The following is a 23,628-nucleotide window of genomic DNA, read 5'->3' as shown; positions in this document are numbered from 1 at the left end:
ACACTTATCAGCATTAAACTCCATCTGCCATCTCTCAGCCCACCCTTCCAAAAGGCCCAAGTCTCTCTGTAGACTTTGAAAATCTACTTCATTATTAACTACACCACCTATTTTAGTACATCTGTATGGAGTTTGAACGATCTCCCCATGACCTGCGTGGGTTTTCTCTGAGATCTTCAGTTTCCTCCCACACCCCAAAGACGTACAGGTTTGTAGGTTAATTGGCTTGGTAAATGTAAAAATTGTCCCCAGTGGGTGTAGGATAGTGTTAATGTGCGGGGATTGTTGGTCGGCGCGGACCCAGTGGGCTGAAGGGCCTGTGACCGCACTGTATCTCTAAACTAAAACTAAACTAAACATGATTCTTTACACACAAGGACGTTCAGCCAAGTTCATGCAAAGTCCTCACTTTAACTTTTTAGGTCCTGTCATGTTGGTAAAGTTGAAGTGCACCTCCTCCATGTACTGAGCTTGATTCTCAGGGACAGCTCCTGGATGTCCTGTTAGCTCTTTACCAGACAACCCAATAAAGAATAATGAGGCTTGTATCAAAACTGCTTCAAAAACAGTGGCATTCCTCAAAGGGCGCTGGAGTCTTGTGCCCAGGATCGAACAGGCTAGTGTATTTTGATCAAAATGGTCTATTTCAAATTTTCAAATTCGAAGGCAGCCAACAGGACAAAGTCACCAGAGCCAGAGAAAGCAGGAAGGCCACTGCCGCAGTGCCTTTCCCACGACCCCACTCAGGCTCATCAGACTGCAGTTACATTATTGAACCCCCTTGTCAACTGATGAGGGGACAGTTATTCCACTAAAAATGAGATGCAATGAGAGGCTTTATATAAGCAACTCATTTAGTCAAGACCCAGACGGCAGCAGAAATCACACCTTTTCTGCAGTGGTATATCCTAAGGACATGTAGCTAAACATACACAGTCATTGCACCAACACACATTGAAGGTCAAGACACAGGAAACTGCAGATGCTGGAATCTTGATCAAAACACAAAGGAACTTAGCAAATCTGAAGCGAATGGGCAGATGACATTACAGGTCAGGTCCCTTCTTCTGATTGATTGGAAGTGGGGGGCGGGGGGAAGAGAGAAGAAATTTGGAAGAGAGAGGGGAGGGCAGGACAAAGCCTGGCAGGTGGATACAGATGAAGATGGGGTGGGTTGAGTAGCTGATGGGTGGAGTGAGTGATAACAGCTAGAGGCGAAAAGGAGTCTAGAACATTAAATAAGGAGAGGAGTGCCAAGGGATATGGATGGAAAGTGGACAGGGGAAGAAGTGGGAGGGGTAAAAGGTAATGGGGAGACTCGTGGATGGAAGATGTGTGTGGGAAGAAGGGGAAAGGAGAAGGGTGTGGGGGAAGGGGAGAAAGAAAAATCGTGGAAGATGGTGGGAGGAATGTGTGCATACCAGGGTGAGCGTACATAGGAAAGAGGGAATTGGGGGGGGGGGGGGGGGGTGTTATTTGAAATTGAAAGTTGTTGACGATCCATAGTATGGAACCAGAATTCAAGAAATTCTCAAATACTGGAATAGGAATAGTGTTTTAAAAAGGCAAACGAGACTTGCTTTCAAAATAACTTTTATTCAGTGCCAAAATGTACCGTACTGATAGTATGGTCTTTCTGTTTATATGCCCATGATATACTCAACATATCACTGCCACAGCTCATCAGTGCTACATTTCTAGATAAATCCAATTCAAACTCACCTAGTCGTACATCCACTGCACTCTTGTCAACCACCAGGCAGACGTAAATCTCACATGCTGACATAGAGACAGACACCAGCCAGGATTATAAAACAAACACGGTTACAAGTACCAGCTACTGATTCAGCCCCAGTCAGGAGACCCCTTGCTCTGGTTACAACCAATAATCCACAGTGTACTGGGCCAAACCTTTGCTCTTCTGTTTCACTCAGTTGAGCCATTTATTCACGTTATCAACGTTTGTCTACATTCTTCATACAGACGTTATAACCATAGCTCTGTGAACCATCCCAATCTTTCAGTTCTCCAGGTGTACAAGAAAACATCCATGGTTAATTTTCTTTTATTACTGGGTACAAAGTTAACAACCTACATTTGTGTCTTCACCGTTGTGTACAACATTCATTGAACAAAATAAAAGTTCATTTGAACACTTTCAAAATGTACATAAAATTAAACTGTGAACAAGGCTTATTTTACAGAAAAATGGGATGGTGCAGCAAGAGTTTTCCAGCAACCTCAATAGCCTATGGAGATTGTGCTACTGTTTGGGCATATGTTGCCTGAATATTGGTGAAGTGACCCAAGCTATTCCAGGCACCGTGATCCACCTTACTCATTTGATAAGCAGATTCGGAAAAGCATTCACTAAGTCTCACCTGCTTAACACAAGGCTTGTAGTTGTCTGCTTTATTTAGCTTGCAACCCGGAAATTGTAACCTGTTAGTGTTTTGGTGCAGACAGTGGCCAGCAGCTGGCCTTCAGGACATTGTTGATGGATTTGAAACGAACACATTCCATTTCATTGATGAGTTATTAGCTCTCTTGAGTAAAGTTGCATTGCAGTCATGTTCTTGAGTTCAATGCAGCTACAGAAATGGTGCAATACAGATCGTTCCGAGAGCTACAGAACCCAGCAATTTTATTACCGGATTCCACATGGACATACACTGTGTCAAACATCAAAAGACATTTCAAACTAAAATTTACGGAGTTGGGTCTAAATGCTTTGCGGTACAGCTTGCTGTCTCCAGCCATTGGCAAGAAGGCCATTGCAGTTTACAGCCACAAACCTGGAACACAAACCTTGCCACTTGCATTGCACTTTCTACACCAGTAGCTACATCAGGGAATAGTAAGACCTGTTGACATAACACACAAAACAAACAGAAAATACCCAATCAAGGTGACATTGGATAAAGCAAATGCAACAAAACAAGATTTCAATTTTGACTCCCATCATCTCCACCCACATAATCTGCCAAAGGCAGAATTGAATTGAGTTACATTTTGTTTTGATCTGTGAACTGCAGCAATGTTAACTACATATTTCACACCTTTCTGGAGATGCAGGCAGAATAACAAATATTGCAATTCTGCTGTCACTTTAGAGTGTAGAATCCTGATTTAATGAGAACATGGAGAAAAAAAAGATACAATTAACTGTTTGGATGCAAGTTAACAGATCTATTTTGGGAAACAGTATTATAGCCTCCTTCAGTACATCAAACCTCACCTTAGGTTCAAACAAATTAGCAGCAATATATTATGCTGATAGAATACCTATTTCTGGGTGTCATTTACAACAGATTTTCATGTTCATCTGGGAACTTTGAACAAAGACTACAAAAATGAGAACGTTGCCATGTTACAATATAGTCAACAAAAAGAAATAAAGCATTGCCCAACAACGGGAGTGTGTTGCCCTATCAGTGAATCTGCAAAATGGCTCATTTCAAAGTGTGAGATGGCCTAACCCCCATTCCTTTAAAAAGCAGTCATGTTTTGGTGAGTAACCAGTGTCCAATTCTGTTTACTTTTCATATCAGTGCAAAACAAGTTTATAACAGAAGTGTAGATCTTCAGCAAAGAAAGCAACACAATTTTTAATAGCTTACAGTGTGGTTTAAAGGCTCTTGGTCACTAGGATTTCCTCAGGGGGAAAACAAGGAGCTGGACTGTAAACACCTTGCTTCATTCTCCAATAAACCCAGACCATTGCAGTGGAGGAGGATCATTAGTGCTTGCAGAATAACGCAATTGCACTACCGAAAGCCTTCTAAATCTGTGAGGGAGTCTGCAAGATTGTGGCACTGGTCGACTTGGTCAGTGGAAAGGGCAGTTTGGGAAGAAGTATGCATTCTACCGGAAGAAAACCATCGATGGAACATCTACATGTAACAATCTGAAATTAATTATCTGGATATATTAAATTGTACAAGTTGTCACAGCATTAACTTATGAATATTCCTTGTGTTTTCTCTGAATATTTCAAATAATAAATAGAATTTTGAGCTAAACCAATGGGCTGGGTTCTGAGCACATGATTTTGCCTACCTATTCATTTAGGTAATATTTTTGTTCAAAGCTACTTAACATCTTATTACAAACAGATCCATGGTAACAGATTGTTAAAGACATAAGATTCCACCTCAGATATACAATGGATCCATCACACAAGTAATGTCCTTGTAGAATTACCAGGAAATAATCAATTTCCTCTTCAATACAGGTGAAGTCTGATGTCGGCTTTACCACAGGGTGACTGGATATTGCAGCACAGTGTATAGTCTAGTCCATGGATTCAACTTTTGTGTTCAAGTCATTCCCAGGCTTGGGTTGGGAATTCACTGACATCTGTCATTACTTCAATCGGTACTTCCTTGTGATTGTACATTAACTTCAGTCTCATCCTCAATGGGTGCTTTAAAGGCAAGAAAAACACTTGAGATCAAACCTCAGTATTATTGTACCCCCAAGTACATCATCATGTTTCCAGGAAATTTCCAGAGGTTGGAATAGTCAATGACTATTTATGATTATCCCAACTGAAGTGTCAATTACAAGAAGGCATCAAACTCATTTGCTAGGTATCACAAAATGCCGGAGTAACTCAGCAGGTCAGGCAGCATCTAGGAGAGAGGGAATGGGTGACGCTTCTTCAGTCTGAAGAAGGGTCTCGACCCGAAACGTCACCCATTCCCTCTCTCCTAGATGCTGCCTGACCTGCCGAGTTACTCCAGCATTTTGTGATACCTTTGATTTGTACCAGCATCTGCGGTTATTTTCCTACACTTCCTAAACTCATTTGCTAGACGCCCAAATAGAATAAAGCCCCTTCCACTTTTATGCAAACTCAGTTGAGAAGCTGTTTAAAGTAGTTCTGGAACCTCAAGTTGAAGCTACTATGTGGGCTGCTGGGTCAATTACTGCCCAGCACTTTTGAGCCTGCAAATTGCCAGAGTATTCTACAGTCTAATACGTTCTATTTACTCATCTTACCCTCTCCATCTTGATCCACCTATTACCTACCAGCAATGATCCTATCCCCTACGTACTGCGTCATATGGCTAACCATTCCCATTTCCCCCCCTCCCTGAGTCTTGATGCAGGGCATTGACAACAAAACCTTTTTGCCTTCACAGATGCTGATTGACCTGCCGTTATCCAGCACTCTGCTTTTGTTCCAGGTCCCAGTATCTGCAGGCTCTTTTGACTTCACCTGTGATGTCCCCCAATTCGGTTTGCTGGCTGTTATGTGGGCTTCACTTTTATTGGTAGAGCGATGGACTGGAGGCTGAAGAGCTCTCCAGAAACCCTTGTGGAGGGAGGGAAGCAGCGGATGGCCAAAAATCAGCAGGGGGGGAAAAAACATTTAATGTGTTGTACAGGTGCTCAAGTGTTTCGTTAGAAACAGAAAAAGTAAAATTGTTAATTCAGCAGGTTAGACGCCAGTGAATACAGCAAAATTATTGGATGAGTTCTCATTAGTAATAAGAACTGCCATCTGGCTGGTTTTGAGCAGATGTAGAGGCAAGGCTGGGAATGTGTTTGATTCCTGCATTTAAAGGAACTCCACCAAAACAAATAAAATAAAAGTATAGGAATCTCCATTTGGACCCATGAGAGTGGGAAGAATACAAGAAGTTGTCTATTGCACAGCCTGTACACGCGTTGGACGTTATCATGGGTAAAAACATCCGTGGTGAGCTCCAATATACAGAGGGATCAGTCCCTTTGTAATATCAAAGAGGGGGGAGCAGGGTGTTGATGTGGTTGATGGTATCCTCAGTCCAGAATGCTTTGTAAAGCCAACTGAATTTTAATTGAACTCAAAAATTCCTGAAGGGAGTTACTTGGCCGAAATTGTTTTTCTACTGATCAGAAAGAAGATATGGCAGGTTGGCCACGTGAAATTCTTGCAGGGCAGTTTTATATAATCAATTTACTTTGCAAGGAATAAGACTTCATACCCCTGATTCTTCAAGGGAAGGAATGGGTGACATTTTGGGTCGAGACCCTTCTTCAGACAGATGAGTAAGTTATTTTCTGTTTAACCCTAGAGCTTTCTTCAAGGAAAAAAGTAGTTATAAATTATTGGTAAGAGGCAATCATTTGGCAGTTCAATGGTAATTGAAAACAACACGCATTCTTTGGTTTTCAAGATATCCTGAGAACTTGGGGAAATTACTGTCCGGAACCATGTTTAACACTAAATGACTAACTAAAATGTTCAACTTGTTGCTATGAGTGGAGGTGGAAATGGAAAAAGGTATCCTAACACTCAAACTATTCTTCTCTCCATTGATTCTTTAATTTCCAGTTTTACAGTTTTTGCTTTACCTTCACTTTATTGGTGCTTTTCCTGTAAATGCCCTTCAAAGCTGCATAAAACTACACTCCTGTACTCCAATACAAGCATGCAGAGAGAAGCTATTCCAAACATTTACTTAACAACGGCATGAATGAACAGGTGACAGAGCCACTGTGAGAAAGATACTTTTAAATAAGATATACAAACATGTTGCAGGGGAGAGAGTTGACAGGGGACAGGGCAGTGATGGTAGGGAAAAAAAGACCAACCTTTTGGGAGTTGAGAACTCTCATCAGCTGTGTGATTGCTCCAGAATTCTTAGCAGGAATGATGCTGCCACTGGGAGACATCAATTGAAGTTGGAAAGACTGCAAGGCAGAAATTGTATATGAATGAGCAACTCAAACTTTCTTCTGTTCATCCATGCCCTCCCCCTCACGACTTCTTTACTGGGTCTTTATTGAAGAGAGCCATCAACAGTATACATTCAACTTGGCAGAATAAATGAATTCACAGTAAATTACAAATATGTTTTCACCTAATGTCTCATCGGGGTTCATGTAACTTGGCTTTATTCTACCTATCCCAAGAACCATACGTCATTTTACAGAGATGTCTCAGAGATCTCTGTGACAAAGCCCTAATTATATCTTATCTATTTTCTGCATTTCTGCTCTCACCCTCTCCTCGATAATTTGGGAAGTTAAACCAGCGCAGGACCGGCAGAGTAAATAGCAGGGCCCTGGAGTGTTGTAGAACAGAGACACCTAGAGGCAAATGGTACATAGTTTCCTGAAAGTGGCAACACAGGTAGACAGGGTGGTGAAGGTGGTGTGTGGCAGCCTTGCTTTCATTGGTCAGGGTATTCAGTACAAGGGTTGAGATGTCATGCTGTGATGGATATTTCCTATTGTTGATGAAAATTATAAGGACGATGGGTTGGTTATAGCCTGTTTAACCCTAGAACTTATATACTGGGGAAGCGTGATGGGTAAAATGACCAACATTGGTGGGTAACAAATAAATTTATCATGCTGTTTAGGTTCCACAGTACAGCTAGTTTAGTTAAAATGAGCATTGGGGGTTATAAGTAGCTAAGGGTACTTAGGGTAAAAATACACTCTGCTGAAAAGAAGGCTTCCTTAGCTACTGAGGGGGGGGTAGTTGTTCGCAGTAGTGGCTGGGTTCTTATCCGTTGCAAACGTGATTACAGCTGCTATTTGTCACTGTGTTTGGTGGGCAAGTCTCCCAGAAGTTAATGAATGGCCCTTTTTGGTAAGTAGACCCCATCAATTCTCCCTACAGGGATATTGGCATTTATTTGTTCGAGAGAGATTTTTAAGATAACAGGAGGCAAAGGGTTAAAGATAACTCTGGGGAAAGACAAAAATGAAAGATTCCAGAGCCATGATCAATGATGACTTATTTTAAAAATGTAGAATTCACAAGTAACCACTGTGCTGTAAGAATATAAAATGCTGCAGTTACTGTGAATCTTTGAAAACACTTTGGGTTCTCTCAGATTGTCCAGTGCACACTGTTACGGCCTTCAATAAACCAACTTGTTAGATAGACTCACCACTGATCTATGAGCTGTTTTATTTAGTGTTTGTCCCTATCTAAGTAAAGCCAGATATAGAGTACGGGTGTAGCACAAAATTCCCTCCTACACCTATCCACACCCAAAAAAAAGCTATTCACTGACTAGGCCCAAAAGCATATTGCTAACCTCAATTAATCTAATCTGAATCTAAGACCGTGAAATGATCAAGAGAAACAATAGGGTGCACATTGACCCAATTAAATCACTCCATCCACTTGATCTTATTAATGTAGATGATAGCACCTAGTAGAAAAAAAGTTTAAATGTTAGAAGACAGAAAGTGTGGTCACGTGTTAGATCTGAAGACACTCCTCAGACTCAGTCCAAGAACGATCTTGCCCTAAAGTAGTCTTTCTCCGACGGTCGATTTGTTCATCTGCAACTTATCAATGATAGGACTGTAGTAATCTTGACACAAAGATTGCTAGGCTTGCAGAATATGACGAAGGCTATCAAAATATACAGCGGGATATAGATCAGTTACAGAAATGGGCGAAGAAATGGCAGATGGAGTTTAATCCGAGCAAGTGCACTTTGGGAGATCAGATGCAAGGGGAAAATATACAATTAATGGCATGACCCGTAACAGCATTAAAGTACAGAGGGCTCTTGGGATCATATCCATAACTTCCTGAAAGTGGCAATGCAAATAGATACAGTGGTAAAGACGGCATGTGGTATGTTTGCCTTCATTGGTCAGCGGATTGAGTACAAGAGCCAGGAAATCATTATGTAGCTTTGCAGCATTTTGCTTTGGCCGAATTTGGTGTATTTCATGCAGTTCTGGTTGTCCCAATACAGGAAGGACATGGAGGAAAGGGTTTACCAGAACGATGCCTGGAATAGGGGATATTTAGCTACCGAGCAAGGTTGGACAGGCTTGGATTGTTTTCCCTGGAACACTGGAGGATGTGGGAAGACCTGATGGAAGTATAGAAAATGATGAGAGGCATAGATAGGGTGAATAGTCAGAACAGTTTTCCAGGATGGAGAAATCAAATACTAGTGGCCATGGATTTAAGCTTTGAGGGGCCAAGTTTAAAGCAGATGTGTAGAGCAAGTTTTTTTTAAACACACAAAAGGTGGTGTCTGGAAAGCGCTGTCGGGAGTAATGGTTTAGGCAGATATGGTAGTGGCATTTAAGAAACCTTTGGAAAGGCACACCAATATGATGGGAACAGAGAGATATGCATTATGTGCAGGCAGATAAGATTTGGTCTTGGCATCAAGATCAAGGACTGTTCCATATTATTGAAAGTCGGAAGGGAAACAGGAGTGTAAGTAGATCTGTCTCCATAGATAACAGTTAACCTGTCCCAGCAGCGTTTATATCTTTAGAATGAGTTGCAACACTTATTAAACCTGTTTACAAATCAACCACAGAATCCTGACATTCAGGTGGGACATGGGTAAGGTAAAATACATGCTTCAATCTAAAAAGAAACATATAAATACCCTTGCACTCAAGATCTCCAAGATGCAACGCTTAGAAAAAAGGTTATTGTTTTAAGAATAAGACTGGAACAGGAAGTCATGATGCAGCTCTATAAGACTTTGGTAAGGGCGCAGTTCTGATTGTCCAGCAATAGGATGGCATTAATAGACAATAGGTGCAGGAGTAGGCCATTTAAGCTGGAAAGAGTGCAGGAAAAATTCACAAGTTAGGACTGGAGGGCTTGACATAAGGAGGCTGGATAAACCACAAAATGTCTCTCTGGAGCACAGGCGGCCAAGGTGTAACTTTAGATTTATAAATTCATGAGGGTATAAATAAGGTGGCATTGATGAGTTGGCTGAAGGGACCGTTTCTGTGCTGTATAACCACTTTGTGTTCTAGGCCATTAACTGCAAATAATTTTGATGGTTCACTCCACTGTGATAGAGGAATGGCTAGTATTTGTGGTGATGAATGGGGTATGAATCAAGCAGATTGCACAGACATGGATAGGGTCAAGATCTTTGAGAGGTTGGAGCTTATAAGAGGGTATTACATCACACTCTTGACATGTCCTGCAGATGGTGGAAGAGCTTTGAAAAAATCAGGAGGCAAACTATTGCTCCGAACTGCTCTTGCAAGCCAAGACAATGATGGTGGGAATCTTGTCAACAGCAGTATTAATGAATGACAAGGTAGGTGGTTAGACATTATGGAGATGGCCCTTCTTCACATGCGGCAAATAAAATTTACACCTGTACACATCAGCTCATGCCACTATTCTGTCTAGGTTCTGCTACCAGATGGAGCATGGTTTGCTCCATTTTCTGGAGGAGTTGAAATTGGAATTGAGTACTGCACAGAGAAAATCTGATGACAAACAAGTAAAACTGCAGATGTTGGAATGTGAAATAAAAAACAAATATTGGAAGAACTTAGCCAGTATGGCAGAAAATCCAGTCAAGGTTGTGTGTTTTGGGTCAGACTCATCCTCAGAATTGTGGAAAGAGTGGCATTTTTGCAGTTTTCATAGCAGAGACATTGAAAGGACCATATAGAGATAGGTTAAGGTAGGTTAGAAAAGGAGCATGAGTGCTAATCGTTAGCAAGGCATTTTAAAGAGTGGGGTGAGAAAGATGGAAACATAAAGGGAAATGACAAGAGAAGAGTTTACCTGAAGTTGGAGAATTCAATGTTCATTCCAGAAAGTTGCAAAGTGCCTAAATGGAAGATAAGATGTTGGTCTTCTCATTTACATTGCACCATACCATGGCCGTGGAGGGATTAGATAGGTCAGAAAGGGAGTGTGATTGAGAATTAAATTGGCATGGAACTGGAAGATCAGGTTCATTCCTGCTGTCTGAGCACAGGTGTTCCATGATGCGATCACCTAATCTCCATTTGGTTTGCCTAATGTACTACAGACCACACAATGAACATCAAATGCAGGACGTTGTATTGGAAGTGCAAGCAAATCACTGCTTCGCCTGGTATGATTGCTCGGGGCCATGGATGGTGGGAAAGGAAAAGGATGAATAGGCAGGTGCTGCTATGTGAGGTGCTACGTTACAGCAAGTGGTGAGTGTGGACAGAAGAGTGGACCAGAGAGTCACAGAGTGAGGAATCTGTGCAAAATGCACAAAGGGAAGGAGAGCATGTGGTGTGACTGGTGGTGCGATCATGTTGGATCTGGCAGAAATTGAGTAGGATAATGTGCTGTCTGCAAAGGCAGATGGGGTGGAATCTGGCCTTTGGGCAATTTGGCCTTTGTTCTGTTCTGAGGGAAGTGGGGGTTCAGAGCAGATGTGCAGGAAAAGCAAAGATGGAAACAGAAAGCTGGAGTAACTCAGCGGGCCAGACAGCATCTCTGGAGAAACGGAATAGGTTACGCTTCGGGTCGAGACCCTTCTTCAGACTGGAAAAGCAGTTGAGAACTCCATCCACTGTGGTAGAGAGGGAGTCATATTTCAGGAATAAGAACATTACAGTGACATCGGAGCAGAAGGCCTCATCACCAGAATAAACGCAATGGAGAATAAAACGGGGGAAAAAGAATGATATCCTTTGCGCAGCGAGAGGATGTTTAGTCAAGGTAGCCATGGGAATCAGTGTGCTTGTAAACAATGTCAGTGGCCAGGGAAGGGAAGTTTCAGAGAAGGACCCCATAAATGTGAGCGCAGAATGGAAATTGGCAGAAAAAGAGATGATATTTGAATAATGTACAAGTGCAAGATGTAGTACCAAAGCGGTTGGTAACTTATCGGAGAAAGTTGGGGAAAGGGTCCCGAATAAGCTTGGAACAAGGTCTGTTCCACGTATTCAACAAAAAGACAGTTAACACCCAAGTGAGGTTCAAAGCTAGACCTTGATTCTGGGGAAAGGGTGGAATCAAAGGAGAAGTTGTTGAGCTTGAGGGCTACTCTGCCAATCAAATGAGTGTGTCCATCGAGTGGGTGAGCCTCCATGCAAGGAAGGCCCTCGTATCTTCCTGATGCGGGCTGGAAAAGCCTCACATCCCTTGTGTCCTTGCCATGCTATTCAACATATTGGAGCACTGAATCATTAAGCCTCGTAAGACTAGGTAGGTAATCATGAGAAGGTTTCCTTGTCTACGTTTATCCTGTGCCATGAGACTTCTTGGGGTCTGCAATGAATGTTGAAGACATATCAGACCCTTTCACTCCTGCCTGCAGCCCTCTATTGTGTGTGGCTGCTCTGGTGCATCTGCCCAGTCTATGACACAGCATATAGATAGCTAATGGAGAAATTTAGCCTGTTGGCTGCACAATACAATTTGTGTATGATTAAATCAGGCTATTGCTTAAATCACCCCCGAAATGGCTCTCCTAACAGTTATGAGACTTTCAAATCAGTCAGACCATTAGCAATTTTACTATTTAAGTCAATATAGGATTGGCCTGTCCAGATATATTCTTACCATGTGCTATCTTGGGCACTTTAAAACAACTGAATGGCTTGCTGGGTCATTGCAGAAAACAAATACAAAACTAAATAATAGATCTGGAGTCAGACATGATGACAGATTGTAAAGCAGCTAGGATTTCAAATTCAAGACTCAGTAGCTTTCCATAACATTTAATTTTAGAATATATTAAATGAACTGAATTTAAATTCCACAACTGGTGTGATGGGTTTGAATTTGCTTCTCTGAACTGTTAATCCAGGCTTCTAAACTGCTAGCTCAGCAACTGCACCCAAGAAGAGGGAACAATTTATAAAACAAGGGAGTTAGATCAGGAAGTTCGGTAAGAGGGCCTAACAGGATGGAGAAACTAAAGAAATATTTGTATTCAAAGCTTAGTAGAAAAATGAAGTAGGTGGTCTTAACCCTAACGAAGGGCAGAATTATAACACTGGCAGCAATATCAGCAGAGTTTCTAGTCCCAAAGTCAGTCACCATCCAGGGATTTAAAAAAAACTCTTGACGTGTCAACTTCCATTTTTTAATACTAAACACCTAAACAATAGATAACCTATCCAAAACTCACCTTTGGTACAGCAGCTTGCAAAACAAAGTTGCTCATATCCATCTCAGTGGAATTTGATGCGCACAGGGTAATGAACAGCATATTAGGGTTTGCTTTGGAGCGTTCAAAAGAAAACTCTATTTTCAACCCATTTTGATCGAAGGCCGTGATGGAAGGAATACCTGGAACAAATAATATTCCTTAATTGAATTTAGACATTCTAAAGCTTTGAACTTCTAATTAGATATAGCTTTGTCAGGATCCCAAAGATATCATTAAAAATGAAAATGATTTCTATTTAATGGCCATCAGAGTAGCCACAGACTCAGTGCAAGTCATTATAGAGACAGCAAGGTAGCACAGATGTCCAGATTTGAACATTTTCTTACAACAGAGGTCATTTGGCCCATTAAGTCAATTAGGTGCTCAAAACAATCAGTCCTGCCCCCCCATATTTCCCTATAAACTATTCATTCTCATGCTTTCACTTGCCCATTAACCATTCCCCATTCATCTGCAGCTCAGCTGCACCAAGGACAATTTACTGTAGAAAGTCCACACTGACAGCATCCTGAGCTGGGGATGAAACCTGGGTGACCAGAGCAATTGGCAACAGCTCTAACTGCTGCGTTTCTGTAATGTGGATGCGCACTCAGCCTGTGGCCTATTGGCATTATTGAGAAATGTTGGCCAGGATATCGGAATTTCTACACCGAGTCGTGTTTTGATACCTCTAACAACTGAAAAAAAATTCAAAACTTATCACCTGCACAGGTGAAACCTTAAAACAAGGCCAGATTCATTTGGATGATCAGTGCCTCCAACAATGCAGCACTTAGAGCCACACTGAAATGTCAAAACTCAAACATGCCAAAGTTTGGTTGGGAGCATGAACCCCCATTCCAAATCAGTGAAGAGTGCCAGCAGTGAGCCAGGCAGACACTCAAAGTATTAAACAGACCCAAAGTATTTGTGATTAAGAAACCATAACAATGAAATGCCTTTAAAAGAAAACTGTTTAGAAAATGAGCAGCACCAGATAATTTTATATGAGCATAATATCAGAGTATCTTTAGGTTTCTCTCAATATTACATGTTTATTTTTTTTTCCCATCCCAATTTCTCAAAAGTCTGAAGGGTCTTGACCCAAAATGTCACCTCTTCCTTTTCTCCAGAGATGCTGTCTGACCCACTGAGTTACTCTAGCTTTTTGTGTGTCTATCTTCTCAAATAACACGTTGTACAGAAAGCCTTTTCCTCTATTAATCCAATTTTATGACTTATTACCAAAAAATGCTTTGCAATACCAGCAAGCCAATTAATTTACAAGTTCAAGTTTCTTCCTCTGTCACCAGAAAAAAAAAATCTTACATGGATCAGATGAAATTTACAGGTCTCCTAACCAGAAATGTTAAATTAATTATACTTTGTTGAGCATTAAATCTAAAACCAAATAGTTATATCATTACACTTGCTTCTCGCTTCAGTTTAGGAGTCTCAAGGCTACTTGCAGAAGCGCAGCTCGGAAATTGTGAACTTCACACAAATTGACAATTGAGCTGTAAAGCTCATGGTTTCAATTTCCTTCATGAAATGGTCTACCTAAGAGTTCATTTTGCAATGCTCAATCATGTAATGCGTAGAAGCTATTAAGAGCACTTTGCTTCCAAACCTTCATTCAGGGTTTTTTTAAAAACGATAAATAAGGCAAGTCTCTCGTGTGGCTCTTTCACAGCCATTCCATATGGTATGAACATCGGCTTCTCCAACTTTAGATAGTTCCTCTGTCCCTCTCTTCCCCTCCCCTTCCCAGTTCTCCCTCTATCTTCCTGTCTCCACCTATATCCTTCTTTTGTCCCGCCCCGACATCAGTCTGAAGAAGGGTCTCGACCCGAAACGTCACCCATTCCTTCTCTCCTGAGATGCTGCCTGACCTGCTGAGTTACTCCAGCATTTTGTGAAATAAATAACTCCAACATCATCTGTGCATCTTAATGTCTCAGAATAAATGGAAATGTCACAATGAGCTTAGACCACATCTAAGTTGGAAAAGATGGCAAAGCTCTATTTTTGTACATGTTGGTCCAGTATTGGACTTATTACACCTTACCTTGCTTTAAACCGGAAGCATTCTGAAAATTGGGAGGAGCAATGCCATCAGGAAGTAATTGTGGCTGCCCAGCTGACAGACCTGATGACTGCAAATCTGAAATACATTTTAAACTGGACTGAGTAAAACTAAAACATTTGACTTTTTAAAATCTTTATTATAAAATTTAATCTACAAAATCATTTATAATCCTTCAGGCATCCAGTTTGATTTTCTGAGTGTTTTCTTAAAATCAGTATTCTCCGACATTAAATTTAAAGTTATGGAACCGTCATCCTAGACAGATTAGTTAAGCATTAAATAATGGCACACATCAAGAATTCTCTAATTAGTTGCCTAATCGTAGACTGAGGATGGTTATCAAGAATTACAAAAGGATCTTGATCAGTGGGCAAGTGGGCTGAGGAATAGCTAATGTATTTTAATTCAGATAAGCGTGATGTGTTGCATTTTAGAAAGTCAAACCAGGGCATGACCTACAAAGTTGGCGATAGGGCCCTGGGAGTGTTGTAGGTCAGAGAGATCTCGGAGTACAAGTACATGATTCCCTGAAAGAGGCATCGCAGTTAGATAGGGTTGTGAAGGTGACTCTTGGTATGCCGGCCTTCATCAGTTGCGGAATTGAGTATTGATGTTGTTCGTTATGTAGCTCAGGCCCTGAGCTACAGGGAGAAATTAGACAGGTTAGGACTTTATTCCTTGGAGGAGGCTAAGGGGTGATCTTATGGAGGTATACAAAATCATGAGAGGAATAGATCGGGTAGATGCACAGAGTATTTTGCCCAGAGTAGGGGAATTGAGGACATAGGTTCAAAGTGAGGGGGAAAAGATTTAATAGGAATCCGAGGGGTAACTTTTTCACAGAGGGTGGTGGGTGTATGGAACAAGCTGCCAGAGGAGATAGTTGAGGCTGGAACTATCCCATTGTTTAAGAAACAGTTAGACAGGTACATGGATAGGACAGGTTTGGAGGGCTTTGGACCAAGTGCAGGCAAGTGGCACTAGGGTAGCTGGGACATTGTTGGCCGTTGTGGGCGAATTGGGCCGAAGGGCCTGTTTCCACACTGTATCACTCAATGACTCCATTTGAGGGAGCAATTATTTTCCTCGAACATCATGCAGACACCAAAGCTCACCTATCACAATAAGGAGAACTTCTCTGGAAGAAGGGTCTCGACCCAAAACGTCACGCATTCCTTCTCTAGGAAGAAGGGTCTCGACCCGAAACGTCACCCATTCCTTTTCTAGGAAGAAGGGTCTCGACCCGAAACATCACCCATTCCTTCTCTCGAAGAGGGGTCTCGACTCGAAACGTCACCCATTCCTTCTCTAGAAGGGTCTCGACCTGAAACGTCACCCATTCCTTCTCTAGGAAGAAGGGTCTCGACCCAAATCGTCACCCATTCTTTCTCGAGGAAGAAGGGTCTCGACCAGAAACGTCACTCATTCCTTCTCTGGAAGAAGGGTCTTGACCTGAAACGTCACCCATTCCTTCTCTCCTAGATGCTACCTGACCTGCTGAGTTACTCCAGCATTTTGTGATACCTATCACAATAAAGAGAGACCACATAGCTAAAGTGTTCCCGAAACCAAAAAAGCTACCAAAGTGTCAGGATGTTATGCTACTGTGCTACAATTGTATATTGGGAAAGGAACTCCAACTGTTATTTCTTATGTAAAAATAAAACTGCTGGAGAAATTCAGCAGGTCTGGCAGTTACTATGGGGCAAAGAGATGGTCAATGTTTCAGGTCGAGATCCTGCATCAGGAGAATCCAAACAGACAGCCTACCCGCATTATTGTGGACCTCTTTATAACGGGTTTCAGTTATAATGGAGAGTAATCGGACACCACTGCCTATTCAAGAACACAGGCTGCCAGTTACACCATGGGAGGCCAATGAAAATTGACAAGCAATTGCTTTGGTCGACACTTGTGCAACGCTACTCTATTAAACAATGTAACAAACTGCCTTCAGTCTTTTTAGCTTGCATTAACAAAACTACACTTTGTATTTGAAAACAGCTTGCTGTTTCATGGAGTGACCACTAGGTGGCTGGAGCGAATCCCTTGACTGGTCATAGCAGACAATCAGCAAGGAAAAAGGGTACAATTAAAGGTGGGATGTGTTGATACAATCTCCCTTAAACTGTTCATTTATCGCTGGCATTTTTCACTAAATTCACTCTACTTCTCTTTCCCTTTCTTTCCCTCAAAAAAACCCTTCAAAACTCATTCTTGCAAATCATTTGATCATATATCGACCCGAAACGTCACCCATTCCTTCTCTCCTGAGATGCTGCCTGACCTCTAAGTTTGCGGATGACACGAAGCTGGGTGGCAGTGTTAGCTGCGAGGAGGATGCTAGGAGGCTGCAGAGTGACTTGGATAGATTAGGCGAGTGGGCAAATGCATGGCAGATGCAATATAATGTGGATAAATGTGAGGTTATCCACTTTGGCGGCAAGAACAGGAAAGCAGAGTATTACCTGAATGGTGACCGATTGGGGGAAGGGGAGATGCAACGTGACCTGGGTGTCATGGTGCACCAGTCATTGAAAGCAAGCATGCAGGTGCAGCAGGCAGTGAAGAAAGCGAATGGTATGTTGGCATTCATAGCAAGAGGATTTGAGTTTAGGAGCAGGGAGGTTCTGCTGCAGTTGTACAGGGCCTTGGTGAGACCGCACCTGGAGTATTGTGTGCAGTTTTGGTCTCCTAACCTGAGGAAAGACGTTCTTGCCTTAGAGGGAGTACAGAGAAGGTTCACCAGATTGATCCCTGGGATGGCGGGACTTTCATATGAGGAAAGACTGGATAGACTGGGCTTGTACTCGCTGGAATTTAGAAGACTGAGGGGGGAATCTTATAGAAACATATAAAATTCTTAAGGGGTTGGAGAGGCTAGATGCGGGAAGATTGTTCCCGATGTTGGGGGAGTCCAGAACCAGGGGTCACAGCTTAAGGATAAGGGGGAAGTCTTTTAGGACCGAGATGAGAAAACATTTCTTCACACAGAGAGTGGTGAGTCTGTGGAATTCTCTGCCACAAAAGGTAGTTGAGGCCAGTTCATTGGCTATATTTAAGAGGGAGTTAGATGTGGCCCTTTTTGCTAAAGGGATCAGGGGGTATGGAGAGAAGGCAGGTACAGGCTACTGAGCTGGATGATCAGCCATGATCATATTGAATGGCGGTGCAGGCTCAAAGGGCCGAATGGCCTACTCCTGCACCTATTTTCTATGTTTCTATGTTACCTGCTGAGTTACTCCAGCATTTTGTGAATAAATACCTTCGATTTGTACCAGCATCTGCAGTTATTTTCTTATACTCATACATGAAAGGAAAATCTTACATTTATTTAGCACGTATATTATTAAATGGACACTTGCCCTACAAAGATGTTTGCTCACCTGGCATGTTCAACCCATCTAAAAGATCTAGCAGCTCTCCCCTTGCTTGATGTACTTTGCTTGCTTCAGGCAGTGATACAGTCGGCTTGCTGTCATCCAGCAGATCCAACAAATTGTTAACCTGAAACAAAATACTGTGGTGTAAAATACATGAATTTAGCCCACCTAAGGTACAATGTAATCAAATGAACCAGGCATATTCTCAACTCTTGACTGCAGCGGCTGTGTTGGGACCATGTGTACATTCCAGGTGTGAGTACACAGCTCATTGAGGGTGTGTGGACTCCAGATACGCGTGCAAGGGGTGCAACATTTTCAGATAGTAACTGAGATTTTCAGAAGATGAGTCTTCAGGAGAATCAAAGAGAGGTTGGCATATGTGGAACTGAATATTCTTACTTCAATTCTTACTTCAAAAAGGTAGCAGTTTCTGCATTTCACAGAGTTGAAAGCACTGGTATAATCGTCATACCTGGGCTTGCTGGGATAGCTGCTCTTGTGCTGGTAAGCTCCCCCCTTCGTCCTTGTCATCACCATTAATCGTAGCATTCATAGGTCCATTGGTACCAGTCTTCTGAATGAGAGGCATTCGCTCTAGTAAAGCTGGTCTACAAACAGCACAAGATTCATATTAACTATAAGCATTAGAAGGCCGTCATTGCAGCTGTGCAACTGAATCAGATCGTGGCTGATCAGTACATAAACGTAATTCCATCAATCCCATCTACCCATGGTAATCTGTTACCCAGCTGCTTATCAAAAATATACAATTCTCTGCCTGAGAGCCAAAGACCCTACTTCTATCCTTTAAGGAATGTTCCTTTCTTTAACCTAATGAAGATGAGAATAATTCAAGTACCCTTACTACAGTCACAAAGACTGATCAGTATACCCAATCAGTATTACTGGGCAATCTCCTACAACAAACTAAGTTGGATGCTCACTGCCAGAGCCCAGGTGAAATGCTCAGGGATGTCTAGTACCAAAAGATAGCCAGGAGGCAAAGAAAGATGAGGTGGGTCATTCGACTTCACTCATAGCATGAGCGGACAACTGCTAGCAAAACTCCATCAAAACCAGTCAACACAATAATAGAGGTTCAAGACATTTTCCCAGATCCGAGGCTGGGAGGAAAGACCACAAAGAACGATGGGAATAAATATTTGTGTTTCATTTCCATAAATGCACAATGCAGCCTCATTTACCTCATGTGGTCGAATCTCATGAAGAGTGCACTGTACTCCACGGCTCGCTGTTGAAGCTCCACGTCCAAGCTGCTTCCATAGATGGAAACTGCCTTTCTGATGCGGCTGCAAACAATCACAAGTTGAAGTGAAACATCCTCCGACAAGTAAAAGTGAACAGAAGAAACTATCCAAAGTAGTTATATCTTTAGTGGTGTTTAGAGAGGCATTTGACAAAGTCCCTCTGGTAGGGTGATCCAGAAGATTACGACACATGGGATCTACAGCAGACTGGATTCACAATTGACTTTGTCATAAGACAGAGGGTAGTGGCGAAGGGGTATTTCTCTGACTGCAGGTCTGTGACTTGTGTTCTGCAGGGTCAATGCTGGGACTACATACAAATGATTCAGATGAGGACAAAATGGGAAAGTATTCAGTAAATTACAGGGGCTTAGGAGCATTGACGTACAAAGGGATCTTGGAGTACAAGTCCATAGCTCCTTGAAAGCGGCAACTCAAGTAGATTGGATGATACAGTTGGTGTGAAGGCATGCTTGCTTGCATCAGTTTAGGCATCGAGTATAAAAGTCAGGAAGTCATGTTGCAGCTATAATGTCAGGCGACGTTTGGAGATTTATCTGCAGTTATTGTAGCTGGATTAAAAGGAAGGATTGGAGACGTGAGAGGCTGCAGAAGAGGTTTACCAGGATGCTGTGTAGGCAGGAACTGCATGCCAGGTTAAACCAAAGATAGACACAAAGTGCTGGAGTAACTCAGCGGGACCAGGCAGCATCTCTGGGGAGAAGGAATGGGTGACGTTTCGGGTCAAGACCCTTCTTCGGACTGGAGGAGCACTATTTTCTCCTTCGTTACTCTTTTGCCCTTAATATACTTGTAGAATCCATTTGGATTATTTTTTTAACCTTTATCCGCCACAGCTATCTCATGCTCCTTTTTGCCCTCTGGTGGCCATCACAATGGTGCTGTCACCTGCTGCCTGAGGTGGTGGTAGAGCCACTTAGAATTACAACATTAAAAGGCATTTGGAGCAATATTTGAATAGGAAATATGTGGAGATATACAGCCTTAATGTAGGCAAATGGGATTGGCGTAGACAAAACAGGACAGTCTGTATTCACAAGATGAGCTAAAAGGGCCCCCTTTCGGTGCTTAATGATTCTATGGACCCGGAGATTGAATTTAGTTACTTTAATTCCACGCAGATTGTTTAAATTGTAATTCACAACTTTTTCTCATATTTATGGAAAACTAATAGACTAGCCTTTATTGTCACTCGACTTCTTTTAGTTACTTTTCAATAACGGTACGAGCCAGTGGTGATGAGCTGTAAAACTGATCTTTCGAGTTGCAAGACAAAAGTTTTACACTTTGAAACTGATCCTTCGGCCCTCCGAGACCCACCAGCCATCGATTACCCTTTCATACTAGTTCTATGTTATCCCACTTTCTCATCCACTTCGGACACACTAGAGGCAATTTTCCAGAGGCCAATCAAACTCTTTGGGATGTGGGAGAAAACCGGAGGAAACCCACGCTGTCACAAGGCGAACGTGCAAACTCCACACAGACAGCACCCGAGGTCAGGATCAAGCCTGGATCTTTGGTGCTGTGAGGCAGTAGCTTTACCAGCTGCGCCACCATGTCATTCACTATTCAATCTCTCCTGCAGCCACAAAATGTGGTCAGCTCACTTAAATTTGAGATCAACAGTGGCCCTGGATGTTGATGATTCGGCAATGATGAGACCACTGAATGTCGAGAGAAGGTTGCTGGACTCTCTCTTGTTGGCAATCATCACAAGTGCCAGGCCAGAACATTTTACTTGCCTCGTCAATGAATGGCTGAATGCTGCTGCATTTGGGCCTCATTTATTTTTAGAACTACTTTATGTAGTGGTCAGATCAGATGATCAACTATGTAGAATATTGATAAACAGCTAAGTAAGCAGGCTATTTCCCCCAAAAAGTCAAAGTAGATAAGATCTTAATGTGTGGGTCTCTCAATGGTAAAAGTCTAGTCTAATCTACGAATTATGTGATGACCCACACAATCTACAGACGACATCACAGCTGCCGTAAAGAACAAGTCAATAAAAGTGAACAGTTTGCAGCAAGATTCATGACCTTGCCTTGCATGGAGAATGTCATTGAAGCACATTGAAGTAAAAATTAATGATGTATGAATTTACTCAAGAATTGCATTACTCAGTTATAAAAATTACTTCAAAAGTATGAGCATTTTGTGACTAGACAATAGACAATAGACAATAGACAATAGGTGCAGGAGTAGGCCATTCAGCCCTTCGAGCCAGCACCGCCATTCAATGCGATCATGGCTGATCACTATCAATCAGTACCCCGTTCCTGCCTTCTCCCCATACCCCCTCACTCCGCTATCCTTAAGAGCTCTATCCAGCTCTCTCTTGAAAGCATCCAACGAACTGGCCTCCACTGCCTTCTGAGGCAGAGAATTCCACACCTTCACCACCCTCTGACTGAAAAAGTTCTTCCTCATCTCCGTTCTAAATGGCCTACCCCTTATTCTCAAACTGTGGCCCCTTGTTCTGGACTCCCCCAACATTGGGAACATGTTATCTGCCTCTAATGTGTCCAATCCCCTAATTATCTTATATGTTTCAATAAGATCCCCCCTCATCCTTCTAAATTCCAGTGTATACAAGCCCAATCGCTCCAGCCTTTCAACATACGACAGTCCCGCCATTCCGGGAATTAATCTAGTGAACCTACGCTGCACGCCCTCCATAGCAAGAATATCCTTCCTCAAATTTGGAGACCAAAACTGCACACAGTACTCCAGGTGCGGTCTCACCAGGGCCCGGTACAACTGTAGAAGGACCTCTTTGCTCCTATACTCAACTCCTCTTGTTACGAAGGCCAACATTCCATTGGCTTTCTTCACTGCCTGCTGAACCTGCATGCTTCCTTTCATTGACTGATGCACTAGGACACCCAGATCTCGTTGAACTCCCCCTCCTCCTAACTTGACACCATTCAGATAATAATCTGCCTTTCTATTCTTACTTCCAAAGTGAATAACCTCACACTTATCTACATTAAACTGCATCTGCCATGTATCCGCCCACTCACACAACCTGTCCAGGTCACCCTGCAGCCTTATTGCATCTTCCTCACAATTCACACTACCCCCCAACTTAGTATCATCTGCAAATTTGCTAATGGTACTTTTAATCCCTTCGTCTAAGTCATTAATGTATATCGTAAATAGCTGGGGTCCCAGCACCGAACCTTGCGGTACCCCACTGGTCACTGCCTGCCATTCCGAAAGGGACCCATTTATCCCCACTCTTTGCTTTCTGTCTGTTAACCAATTTTCTATCCATGTCAGTACCCTACCCCCAATACCATGTGCCCTAATTTTGCCCACTAATCTCCTATGTGGGACCTTGTCGAAGGCTTTCTGAAAGTCGAGGTACACCACATCCACTGACTCTCCCTTGTCAATTTTCCTAGTTACATCCTCAAAAAATTCCAGTAGATTTGTCAAGCATGATTTCCCCTTCGTAAATCCATGCTGACTCGGAACGATCCCGTTACTGCTATCCAAATGCTCAGCAATTTCGTCTTTTATAATTGACTCCAGCATTTTCCCCACCACTGATGTCAGACTAACTGGTCTATAATTACCCGTTTTCTCTCTCCCTCCTTTCTTAAAAAGTGGGATAACATTTGCTATTCTCCAATCCACAGGAACTGATCCTGAATCTATAGAACATTGAAAAATGATCTCCAATGCTTCCACTATTTCTAGAGCCACCTCCTTAAGTACTCTGGGATGCAGACCATCAGGCCCTGGGGATTTATCAGCCTTCAGTCCCATCAGTCTACCCAAAACCATTTCCTGCCTAATGTGGATTTCCTTCAGTTCCTCCATCACCCTAGGTTCTCCAGCCCCTAGAACATTTGGGAGATTGTGTGTATCTTCCTCAGTGAAGACAGATCCAAAGTAACGGTTTAACTCGTCTGCCATTTCTTTGTTCCCCATAATAAATTCCCCTGCTTCTGTCTTCAAGGGACCCACAT

The 23,628-nt window shown here is 42.4% G+C and overlaps 1 protein-coding gene across 1 annotated transcript in view; it reads right to left on the bottom strand.

The window, feature by feature from the left end:
- Window positions 1-1,608: 1,608 nt before the first annotated feature.
- The window catches only part of LOC144604345 (AP-1 complex subunit gamma-1-like), an 88,997-nt gene continuing 66,977 nt past the window's right edge, over window positions 1,609-23,628 (bottom strand). Inside the window, exons 17-23 of the mRNA XM_078418610.1 lie at window positions 19,565-19,669; window positions 18,832-18,967; window positions 18,360-18,480; window positions 14,953-15,048; window positions 12,864-13,024; window positions 6,586-6,684; window positions 1,609-4,426 (exon numbers count right to left, since the gene is read on the bottom strand). Of these exons, the coding sequence (XP_078274736.1) occupies window positions 4,325-4,426; window positions 6,586-6,684; window positions 12,864-13,024; window positions 14,953-15,048; window positions 18,360-18,480; window positions 18,832-18,967; window positions 19,565-19,669 (820 nt within the window). The 3' untranslated portion in view covers window positions 1,609-4,324. The remainder of the gene's footprint in view (window positions 4,427-6,585; window positions 6,685-12,863; window positions 13,025-14,952; window positions 15,049-18,359; window positions 18,481-18,831; window positions 18,968-19,564; window positions 19,670-23,628) is intronic.

Source organism: Rhinoraja longicauda, chromosome 22 (genome assembly GCF_053455715.1).
Source record: "Rhinoraja longicauda isolate Sanriku21f chromosome 22, sRhiLon1.1, whole genome shotgun sequence".
Classification (NCBI taxonomy): Eukaryota; Metazoa; Chordata; class Chondrichthyes; order Rajiformes; family Arhynchobatidae; genus Rhinoraja; species Rhinoraja longicauda.
This window is presented reverse-complemented; position numbering and strand designations above follow the sequence as displayed.